This window comes from Phoenix dactylifera, chromosome 8 (assembly GCF_051530095.1).
Source record: "Phoenix dactylifera cultivar Ajwa chromosome 8, Ajwa_hap1_PhDact_Kaust_v1.1, whole genome shotgun sequence".
In the NCBI taxonomy this organism is placed as follows: Eukaryota; Viridiplantae; Streptophyta; class Magnoliopsida; order Arecales; family Arecaceae; genus Phoenix; species Phoenix dactylifera.
The window spans coordinates 32,977,665-32,989,640 of NC_143197.1; the positions used below are offsets into that span (position 1 = coordinate 32,977,665).

General features: G+C 40.8%; 2 protein-coding genes across 3 annotated transcripts; one reads left to right on the forward strand and one right to left on the reverse strand.

Moving 5' to 3' along the window:
* Positions 1 to 281: 281 nt before the first annotated feature.
* Positions 282 to 7,441, reverse strand: LOC103704085 (uncharacterized). 2 transcript variants are annotated; one of them, XM_088703755.2, is made up of 7 exons: positions 6,429 to 7,437; positions 6,039 to 6,279; positions 4,802 to 5,002; positions 4,076 to 4,727; positions 3,859 to 3,965; positions 749 to 808; positions 282 to 651 (listed from the first exon to the last, which is right to left on the reverse strand). In XM_088703755.2, the coding sequence occupies exons 1-7, from the start codon at positions 6,600 to 6,602 to the stop codon at positions 596 to 598; spliced, it is 1,491 nt and encodes a 496-aa protein (XP_088559881.2). In that variant the 5' UTR covers positions 6,603 to 7,437; the 3' UTR covers positions 282 to 595. The 2 variants fall into 2 exon arrangements, with proteins under 2 accessions (XP_088559881.2, XP_026659246.3); XM_026803445.4 differs by lacking the exons at positions 282 to 651; positions 749 to 808 and adding an exon at positions 2,716 to 3,397 and having other exon boundaries at positions 6,429 to 7,441.
* Positions 7,442 to 8,524: 1,083 nt separating this feature from the next.
* Positions 8,525 to 9,964, forward strand: LOC103704184 (L-type lectin-domain containing receptor kinase VIII.1-like). The gene has a single exon (XM_008787373.5). The coding sequence runs from the start codon at positions 8,700 to 8,702 to the stop codon at positions 9,750 to 9,752; it is 1,053 nt and encodes a 350-aa protein (XP_008785595.2). The 5' UTR covers positions 8,525 to 8,699; the 3' UTR covers positions 9,753 to 9,964.
* The last annotated feature ends 2,012 nt before the right edge of the window (positions 9,965 to 11,976 follow it).

Sequence of the window (11,976 nt, forward strand, 5' to 3'; positions counted from 1 at the left end):
TGAAGAAGTTGGTGGTGATACACTAAGGGATCAAGGGTTGCTTGGACTAATTACACAATAAAATTCCCAGAGGCATTTACAAAGTATGCATTGCAAACTATAAATTCTTAGAATACTCTTTGCACCACAATCGCAATCAGTTATTCCTGTCACATTTCAACATTGTTGCGAGAATATGAATTATTCAATATAGATGATTCAATGGTTTGTCCATTCTGGTTAAACTCAAGTGAACAGCCTGTGATAATATTCTTGCTCCTTTTCTGAAAACAAGCACATTATTTTCACTGAACAATAATTTTATTCAATTGAGATAGCAAGAAATCTCAAAATAGGCTCATGAGATTATTCAATTCATAATTAGAAAAAATGATTCTCCAAATATGGGTTATCAACTTTAAAATTCTTTAAATTAGAAAGCACAACAGAGCCCATAAATAGGCTCACAAGTTGGGATAACAGTGGCCTACCTATATACAGCGGGCTAAATCAATAACTAAATGGCAAAAACAGTTGGGTTAGAAAATGGAGGAATCAGCTCTCATCACTAACATTTTAAAAACACAAGTCAGATTTATGACCAGATGCAGACTAGTTATGCTTTTGCTGGTGAATGGTGTTCTCTCAGAGAACAATTTCTCCTGCTTTTAACTGCAAATAAATTCATATCAGAATGTCCCTGAATGAAAATAGCGATTCCAAAACCAAGCATAAATTCAAAGAGAGAAACAGTTAGACAACAACTTACCAGGACTTACAATTTTGATGCACCTCGTTATAGATCTTAATGAGGTTGCAGTATCAGAACCTATTGACATTGAATACAGTACTGATCAGAGATAAGAACTGGAAGAACAAAATTATACTTAAGAAGCAAATGAAAAGTGTTATGATGGATCTTGATGAAAGATAAGAACAAAGAGATTCGAGAAGATAGAGATTAAAAAAAAATACAACATGCACAAATTTACGTGGACTGGCCACAAGCCTACGTCCGCAGGAGAGGATGGAAAAGAGATTCCATTATCAAAAGGATTGGATAAGAATAAAGCCATCTCAATAAAACCCTAATCCTAGTACACCCAACTTTCAAACTTTCCAAACAAAACAAAAATAGATACATACCAAAAGAATTGCTCAAGTTCTCCGTTCTCACATCACGCGCTTTCCAATCTCCACATCCCATGCAGCCAGGAAGTGCGACTAGCATGAGCCATGGCCAATGCCATGCTTCACACGATTGTTATCGACGCTACTACAAATTTCTCAAACAAAATCATAGAGCAAGATGGAACAAGAAATTCAAGGCATCCTTAACAAATCTCCACTTTGATTTGAATTTTATCAAGCTACACCACAAAATAGTAAAACATCTCTCTACCTTCTCCACATAAGCCCCAAAAGACAAATCTCAAGTGCTGCATACATCAATCAAGTCCAAGCAATGCTTGAACTTGGCCACTAGAAGAGGCTTGTTCTCCTCTTGCAATAGCAACTAACGAATTAGTAGAATCAAACACAAGAAACAACTTTGAGGTAGCCTAATCTCTCTTCTCTATCTGCCTTTAGCAATACTGTACTTCCCATCCTATGATGTTTCTTTCGCCTCAGTAATACCAGGCACCAATTCTGAACCAGGCTAAGAAGAAGAGCTATGCTGCAAAGGAACTAAACCGCCTCTACATAAAAATCCTTTGACAAGCCAGCATTTGAGAGCATACAACGAGCTCTCTCCAAGAGGATTCTGTCCATATGCTTAACCACTCCATCCTGCTTTAGCGTATATCTAACTATCTCATGCCTGCCAACACCCTCATTTTTGCAGAACCCATCAAACTCATAAAAACAAAACTTCAATCCATTATCAGTTCTGAGCCTCTTGATCTTCTTTCCAGTCTACTTCTCAATCATAGCCTTCTGTTAATTAAAGTGCTTAAAGATTTCATCTTTGTGTTTTAACATAAACACCCAAATTTTTCTAGAATAATCATTAATAAATGTAACCATATTCCGAACACCACCCTTAGAACGAACACATGAAGGTCCCTAAAAGTCTGAGTGAATATAATCTAAGATAAAACTACATACTGAAACTAACTCTTTTCTGCTTGCCTAATAGACAAAGAAAACCACTCTTTTCATTCCTATACTCTAGCCACAAAGAAAACCTCATTTACTCAACATAGCCAACCATCTTTCACTCATGTCCCAACCTCATATGCTATATTTTGGTGATATCGGAATATATCATAAATGACAAAGACATAGCTGCTGCACCTATAATAGTAGTACCTTAAAGTACATGCAAGTTACCTTTCATTACAACAAGGGCAGCTTTACTAACTTTTATAACTCGAAATTCAGCTGCATACTTGCATCCATAAGCAACAAGGATGCCTAAAGAGATTGAGCTTTTTCTTCAAATTTGGAACATGCTGAACATCAATCAAGATTTACACCACACCATCATGCATTTTAATTTGGATTATCCCTTTTCCAATTATTTTACATGGGGTATTGTTGCCCATTAATTCAACTCCACCATCAACTACTTCATATGTGGAGGACCAATCCCTATTAAAACATATATGGTAGGAACAACCTGAATCCAAAATCCATTCATCCTTAGGTCTAATTCCATTGGTTACTGAGAAAACATCTTCAACACCTCCAGAATCATCTTCTGCTGCACTAGCTTTAACGAATTTTTCCTTCTTTTTCTGATCCTTCAATTGCTTATTTTTCAACCTATGACAATCAATCTTAACATGCTCTTGCTTGCGACAACAATGATAGACTTGGATGTAGACTTACCTCTACTATTATCCAATCCCCTTTCATTAGACCTGTCTCTAGCAGCCAAGCCTTCTGCCTAACCTTCACTTGCATTCCTAAATAATGTGCTTTTCAAACAATTCTTTAGAAAGCAAAAATGTTTTAACATCTTCTATAGAAATCATATCTCTCCCATAGAGGAAGGTATCTCTAAAGTACTTATATGAAAGAGTTATATGAAAGAGGTAAAGAACACAATAACAAAAGAGCCCGAACTTCATCATCAATTTGGACATCGATATTCTTCATATCCATAATAATGGAGTTAGACTCAACAAGATGAGATTTAATGGATATACCTTCTACAATACACAGCGTAAACAAATGTTGCTTCAATACAATTTGTTGGTAAGGGATTTTATCATATACAAGGACTCCAACTTAAGCCACAAACCAATAGTCGACTTCCTGCAAAACCTCATCAAACAAGTACAACTGACTTGCAGTAAGGACGCGCACACATTTCCAAATTGTTCTACTTTATTTATGACTTTTTTTTCCTTCTTTGTCAATAAAGGATTTTCCACCTTGGGGCAGCAGCAATCTTGATTCTTGATCAACCCTGCTTGTATTCCCAATAGAGATTTCAAAAGGGAGATGTGTAGCCTACAGTTAGTCACTTAGTGACCCATTCGTACATTATTACCAGAAAAATGTTTTTAAAAGAATATGCATGTTTTTTTTCAAAAAAACAGCTTACGAAGTAAAAGGTTTGGTTGTGTGAAATTGGTGGCCAAGAAAATGATTGTAAGTTTATGGGGCAAAATTCAAACGAAAGGTTTCAGATCTAAAATAATGGATTTTGCCCCCATTTAGCCAATAAAGATGGTGTGCATGAAGCAGGAGGGAAAAAAGAATAGGTAACCTTGATTGGTATAGAAGATAAACGCACAGCAAAACATACTTTAACTCTGTTAGAAGACAAGGGATAATATAGGTGCGTTCTAGAGTAACAAGCTGAGCATTTTAGTAACACAAACTGTAAAGATATGAAAGCTTGTCATAAAAGAGATGTTTCATTACCTTGAATGCTCATTTCCTTCTCTGAAAGAACACTTAATGTTGACAAACTAGAATCCGGTAATGTCTGATTTGTTTCCAAGCATTCACTGCTTAAATTATTCCCTGGCCTGTATTATTTTGTGGAACATACACAAGTTAGAAAGTATAAAACAATGCAAAAATAGCACAAGGAAAGTGTAATACAAGAGAACATATAAAAGGTTCAGAGAAACTGTACCCTGGAATTGAATCCCCAGAGGGTGGCTGGCAAGATGGAATCCTTTCAAAGTCGATATCCATGTCGGCTAGAAGCTCAGAGAAGGAGAAATCACCATCTAAGATATCAAAATCTGGAAGATCTAAGTCAAAACTTCCAGGCAATTCTGCATCTGTTGACGAGGTAGAGCTGTTGGCAGCAACTGTTTTTTCTGAATTGATTGGTACCGGTACATCAGGCTCTTCAAAATCCAGCTTCCCTTTTACATGCTCTCTTTTGCTCAGCTTCTTTGGGCTTGATTTGTAGGGTGAAGTCATATGATAGCTCCTCTCAACAGCATAATAACCTGTACCCTTGAGAGGGCTGACTATGATAGTTTCAGAAGCAACTAAGGAGATTTTGGATGAAGCTATTTCCTGAGATTTGATCGCATCAGTCTTTTGAAATGATGGGTTTTTTTGTGGAGCGGCTAATTTGTCAGGTTGAGAAGGAAGTGCTTGTGGAGGGGTCTTAGGGGAAGAATCAGTTTGAGAATCAGGCGATTGATTGAATAAGCTCTTTTCAACAGAATATCCTTGAACTGGAGATTTAAACATCAGATGATGGGATGTTGACTGAACAGCTGATTTTTGTGTTTCATGACTGCATGTTGCATCTGAGATCAGCACATTATCTGAAAGAACAAAAAAAAAAGTGTAAGAAAGGAACCATAATTGGTATTTATTTGTTTAGGACTTTGATTATCACCTTCTACCAGGGAGGACCTAATTGGTAGTTCAGTCCGCTTTCTCTTTGCAGCTGAAGGAACCTTGGAAGCAGACTCTGAAGCTTTCCTCTTGTTAGCAGATGAAGAATTATGTACTGGAGTTGAACTATTGTTAGGTTCTGTTTCTATATGCGGAAGCACAACGGGCTGTTGTGCAGTATTCATGACAGGGTTTCTGACCACTGCATGACCAGCAAATGTATCGTTAAGAACCTTGTCCATTAATCATCAGAACTAGCATATGTTTTTAATAAATATTGCAACCCCAAATAACCGACAATACACAGTTTATTTTTTTCCCACTTCCTAGTTGCTTCATGTCAATTAAGTGTGAAGAGCATTCATTTAATAGTGTATAATTGATATGATAATACTAGCTAGCAGTTGCAGACATAAGTCAAATTTACGCTGAAATATTGTTGCACCAAGTTCATGTAACAAATTATCCTGCCCCCAGACCTGATCTGATGTCACGTGACTAGGATTAGTGAATAGAGATATGCCAGCAAAAAAAATGAGAAAAATAATGCACAAATACGACCAAAACGACTCCACTACAAAAAGAAAGATACAGCTCCAACATGGCAGCATATGAAGCTTTATCTCAGAAGGACAATAAGTAGTATCCCAAATCCCAGAACTCCAACAAACTGCAATATAAAGCTATTGCACTTTAATTGGAATATGTCAATTTCTTTTAATTATTTTAAGCAACCTCAATGCTCTGATCCTAGTGCTGACCCTTACAATGGTATAGCCAATTTCCTGACTGATTCTCGTGCTGAATCTTCACAAATTGCATTTATAAACACTGATATAAACTCGGACAAAGATTTTACAGAATGCATTCAAGAGAACTGATAACCTTTCAAACAGACGGCGACATAAGCAACACCCAACTGAACAAGGGAATAGAAAATTGACAAGTCATTACAATGGGATTGAAGAACTTCATGATAAGGCAACTCGTTTAATTTTCCCTAAGAATTCTGACTATTTTCCAGCAGGGTTCTTTCTTCTTGTTTATTGTTGATCAGCATTCTTTCCCCTTGTTATATCTAGATAATTACAGGGTTTTTTCCATTACAACAAAAAAACAAACAGTTGGAAGGCATGGAAGAGAAATTAGTTGAAGCTAACAAGTAAAAAGAGTGTTCGGACCATGAAACAGCATGCAATGATCAATGTACAAACTAGATGTCGAAATAGGAGACCCACTAGTAGGGTATAAGGCCGGAAGAACCGGCGCCACTGGCGTTGCCATAAACTGAGAAGGAAGGAGAGGGGGAGAAGGAGGGAGAGCGGGATTCCCAGCAGAGTGGTAGGTCCGCATCACGTCTTGCATGCCTTGCAACGCCATCTCCACCCTCCGCTTCTCCTGATCCACCATCACCCTCTGCTCCTTCAAGCTTATGTACTCGTCCAGAATCTCCCCCAAACTCAGCAACCCTTTCGGCACCTGCCAAATGCAGTCATGAGAATAATCTATCTAATAGATACTATCGAACGGAAGACGCAAAAAAATGTAAAAGAGAAGATATATCTAGGGATATATATATATATATATATATAGAGAGAGAGAGAGAGAGATTGCATCAGGGGCCATACCTCTTTACTCTTGGTTTTGGAGAAGAGATCGGAGGCTTCGGCTCGGAAGGCGGAGAGGGTGTCGGTGTAGTAGTTGTCGGCGAGGTAGCGGTCCACGATGAAGGCGATCTGGACGGGGGTGACCTTCCCCTTCCCTAGATTCTCTGGCTTCTTGGCTTTGTGCTGCTTCGCCATGTCGGCAGCCGGTGCAGGATCCACGGCGAAAGGGTTGGTATTATTATAGCGAAGGAGAAGAGGAGCGAAAACAACAAGCGGGAGATTTTGAATGACTATTTGGGCTAAAAATGGTGAGGGACCGGGGGATATTCACGGAGGGAAAATAAAAGCAGACAGGAGATCGAGCGGAGCGCGGCCGGCGAACCCCATCGGGCTGGGCCGGGCTGGGCCCTAGGACTGCACCAACTCTGCTGTGCTTTTGGCAAGCGAAGAGCACAACAAAACGGGGGCAGGGTGGATGCGACATGCGACCGACCAAGCATTAAAAGGAGGCGACGAAGAGCACAACAAAACGAGGGGAGGATGGATGCGACATGCGACCGACCAAGCATTAAAAGGAGGAGATGATCCTCGGCGAGAGGGCCTACCTTTTCCCCTTCTCAACCTCGTCCCCAATCCCTCTTCCTGCTCCATCGCCTATCCCTGCAACGAAGCCCCTGGCAGCGAAGCACTCGAACTCAGCCGAGAGGCAGGTTGGCTTCACTGCCGCGGTCCACTTGGATGTAGTGGCCCACCCCGACGGTGTGATCCACAGTATCGAATGGCGTCCTCAACCCCTAATTGATCTACGACTATGAGGACCCCAATCCTCCATCTCCATCTTCCTCTACGTTGGCACCCCCAAGGTGGACCCCTTGCACCCTCCACCTCAAGAAAGCTCGCCTCGCCGGCCCTCGACGGTGTGATGGGCTTAATGCGTCGAACGATCAAGATTTTTATATCTCTCTGACTTTCATGATCCACGATCCACCTCAGGAAGTGATCATGATGGCAAGAGAATATATGGGCTTGGGAAAGTTCGGATAAACTATTGCCAAGGCCTGCGGGATACTTGTGAGAAAAAGCGTCGACCATTTTAGTCGCATGAAAATTTACAAATATATATGGTTGTTTTGTAAATATATTCATACATTTGGCTAATACATTTTTGTTTTCGTACCCTAAGTAAAAGTTAAGCAAATCAGTGCGTGTTCTTATAAAAGTTTTCTTATTCATTTCATCATTCGACTACAACTTGAAAATAAATTTAAAAGGTTCTAATTGATTCAATAGATTTTTTTTTTTTTTTTTTGCGTTGATGCAAGAAATTCAAGATACATTGCATCCTCACTCTCCCTTCCTCCCATCCACTCCATTCTCAAAATAACTTAGTATCTTATTTTGATGCATCTTCATTTTCACGATAGCAACTATAAAACTTAAATCTCAGCCATCAAAACTATAAAGTCTCAATTTTTTTTTTGCTATTGCTGTTGCTGCCGTTGTTTTGAAAAACTAGTGGTTCCTTAGACTGAAACCGTTGGAACCAAAATAATGAACAGATTCAAAAATATACATGGTGCAGCAAAAGCCAATAGCTTATGCAGAGTTCTACTGATTTAATGGGCCCCGGTTGCACGTACGAAGAAAAAATATAGGCAAAATCCAAATACGCCATTCTGCCCAATCGCTGTGCATTCCTACAGGGATCATCAGTCAATGTCAATGAGACAATACGAAGGTACACGCACCAACATCTTTCGCAAGGTCCCAGAAAAACACAAAGCATTGCAAGCTGGGCAACTTTGTTTCTTCTCTGCTCGCTAATCCTATCAACCGGTACAGTGGAATTAAGCCACCAACGAAGACACGGCGACACGCTATCAGCTCCTGAGCACCCTGTTCGCTGTGCCATACCAGACACCGGATCCTCCAAAATTTCGCTGGCAGCGGCGTGGCACTCGGGAATTGGGATAAAGCCAGCACTCCCAAAAAGCAAACAGTCCCTTTCGATCCACCCCTCCGATCAACTGCATCCGACGGCTGAGATCTCATTTTCAAAGACAGTGGTGTGACTCCGTCTCCCACTTTTGACCTCCTAGTCAGCCCGGGTGTGGAGTGACAGTGAGATTCTTTTTGGGGCTTCGCGTCATTATTCTTGCCTTGCCCTCCCCCCCTTCCCAACCTCGCACGTGCACTTGTAACCCTAACCCTAAGTCCCAAATGTTCGAATCTGGGCCAAAACCCTAACCCTATATGGGAGAAGGAAAGAGCTGAGCCCAAGAGAGGAGAAGAATGGCGTTTTTGGTCGTCTCCAGGTACTCCCCCTTATTCGCCATCCTCTTCGTTGCCTCTCTCGCCGGCCTCCATTGCGAAAGTCCCGGCAAAAGCCCCGCTTTCTCCTTCCGCTTCGAGCGGTTCGAGAAAAATCGAAGCTTGGATGCGGTGATTGCTCTGTACGGCGACGCCGAGATTAGCGATTTTGTGGTCGGGATCACGCGGCCCGCGGTCTTCAGCTCGGGACGGGTCGTGTACCGGAAACCCGTCAGATTTCTTGGGAGAAACCCTAGTTTCTCGACCTACTTCGCTTTCTCTGTCTCCTCCCCCGACGGTGGTGAGGGCTTGGCTTTCTTCTTGGCCCCGAGCAGTTCTCCTGTGAAAGAATCGACCAACGGGCTGCATTTTGGGCTTCCACCCGGGGCTACCGCAGTGAAATTCGAGACACGGACGGAACCTGAGACTGGCAGCCACATCAGGGTCGAAGTTGGTGGCGAAATATCCAAGCAAAGCAGCAACCTTTCCAATGTCAGTCTGGTCTTGCATGGTGGAGAAAAGGTGCATTCTTGGGTCGATTATGATGGGGATTCGAAGAGATTCGAAGTGAGGCTGAGCAAATCGAGTGATTCGAGGCCGCTGAGTCCGCTGGTTTCCTACCCAATTGATCTGTCCAGGGTGCTGCAGAGGGAGGAGAAGCTTGTGGGCATCAGCTCTTCGAGTGGAAACTCGACTCAGACCAGCAGTGTCTACTCGTGGAGCTTTGCTGTTAAACGTGGAGCTCCGTATTCGATGCATTCTGAGCCCCTGGATCCTCGTCCATTCGTGGTGCGGGCTCGTGAGAGCCCTCCGATTCATCTTAGGAGGACTTATCCTTGGGGTGTGTTTGTAGCAATGGTGTTTGCTGCTGCTTGTGGGGGTCTGCTCACATTCTTTGTGATGTTTGTCTGGTTTGCCCTCATTGCCCGGCGTCCGGTCGCTCCGGTAGAGTATCCTGTGCATCCGGTCGAGGTTGGGTATCAACAGATTGAGCTGGTTGCTGGCGAGAAGGGTGTAGACAGTACTAAGAAGTAGAGGCTTGGAGGTGAAAATGTTGTCTGTCTTGTATATCTTTCTTTTTCTTTATCCCACTTTGTATTTTATCGTCTGTGATCTGATGGAAAATGTAGCTTTTGTGGCAAATTTCCTCAAATGCTATGGTTTCCATCAAGAAATCAAACTGTTGTATTTGCATTCTCTTTGGATGTATGAACTAGAGGTCTCTGCTCTGCAAGTTTGGATTTCAACTGTGATTTCGGAGAATAGTAGTAATGGTAGCATGAACATCTTTTCCAAATTGAAGAACTTCATATAATTCACTATTTTAAATTCTTAAACCTGTTACTGTTTCTCTCTTAGGTTGGTAATTTATGGTGCTGACTGGTTTCCTTTTACGGTCTTTTTTTCCTTTTCTGATTGGAATTCAGTTGCTCATTTCATAGCAAAGGCAGCTAATAATAGATTTATCCAGGATAATTTGCATGATTCAGCTGTTAATGAGCTCATTTTGGAAGCTAATTGGTCCAGTTACAGCAGGCCTTCATCCTAGGATGAGAGAATCACCATGAGTTTTGAATTTAACAGAATTTTCCTCCCTTTGTCATGAATTCTATATCCTAACTGGAATCAAGAACACCTGTGTTGGCAGCCTCTATTTTGTGAGCTCGAACCAATAACTGACAGGTTAATCTGGGAACTCTTTTTTTGCCTCAATTATCAAGCACTGCATTCACCATCAGCTCGCGCTCAAGGAAACATATCATTTTTGGTGTTCAATCTATGACTAACTGTTCGCTTGGCACCACCGTGGCTTGTTGGTTTTTTTGATCCAGACTTGCAAGCTGAAGGGATACCATGATGATATTGTTGATATTGTTATTACCAGCTAATGAAACATATCATTTTTGGTGTTCAATCTATGACTAACTGTTCGCTTGGCATCACCCTGGCTTGTTGATTTTTTTGATCCAGGCTTGCAAGCTGAAGGGATACCATGATGATATTGTTGATATTGTTATTTACCAGCTAATGAAGATAATGGTTGTTTATGCATTTCCCAACAAAAAAAAAGGGAAAATAGATAAAGGTTCTTTATGGGAGAATCAATGCATAGAAGGACTTGTTGAGGTGAACCTATCATTAGTGTGTGTATATAGATATCATGCATGAAACAAGGATACGATTGCTGTCAATTTAAGGCAATACCTATACAAAGAGAAATAGGATTAGAGGGATGGGCTATTGGGTTGTCTAGGGCTTATAATAGTGAAAAGGTTTAACTGATTAGGATTTTGAGAAGAATGGTGTGCTGTTTTTCTTTTCAGCTAGAAGGTTGGCTGTTAGCAGATCTTAATACTGGTCTGAGAAAAGAATAAAAGATAATACCAGGGTAGAAGCATGAGGAAGAAGACGAGGACTGATATAAGGAAATGCATCGACATCCAAGGAAAGCCAAGCTGCAAAACAATAGATAGATAAAGGAAAAGCAAAGCATACAAAGAAAGATATCACTCTCTCTTTTGTGAGGGGGATGGGAATCCCATCTAGCTTCATTTCAGTAAGGGAATAAACTAGAAGCAAACTGTGTATGCTTAATGGAAAGAGCATGATTGGCACCAGCCTGAAATATACTGAAGTGGGGTACTACTCGACCACTAGAAGATTGCTTCTACAATAAGATGCTACCATCTTTTCTAATATTCTCAGAGTATCTATCTCTAAATATTGTTATAATTTGCACCTGTGCTGAAAAATGTGTTTCCCCGGCTCTGTTTTTCATTTCTATTGCTGGAGGAATGATGCTATTAATTAGGAAAGCACTCAACTTTTGATTTTTCCCTGTAGGCGTTGCTTTTTATACACTCAATTCTTAAGCTTAAAAGAGAAGCTCTCTTCCTCTCCTTTATAATCCAACTTTCTTCCCTGTCCATAGAAAAAATGTAATCACTTTATTAAAGGAGCCATTTTTACTGTCTGAAAGCATCGGTGCATTTGGTTCGAATGGTTCAGACTTTAACAACTTTCTTTAACCTACTTCAGCTTCTCCATGAAATAAATAGTTTCAAGAAGGGCAATGCTACAAAAACATCACTGAGCTGCTTGTTCAGACTTTACCCACTTTCTTTAATCTACATCAGCTTCTCCATGAATAAATAGTTTCAAGAAGGGCAATGCTATGGTAACCCAGAAAAATCATTCAAAAACATCACTCAGCTGCTTTTGCACCATTCACGATGTTTCATTATGTGGCACACTTCAG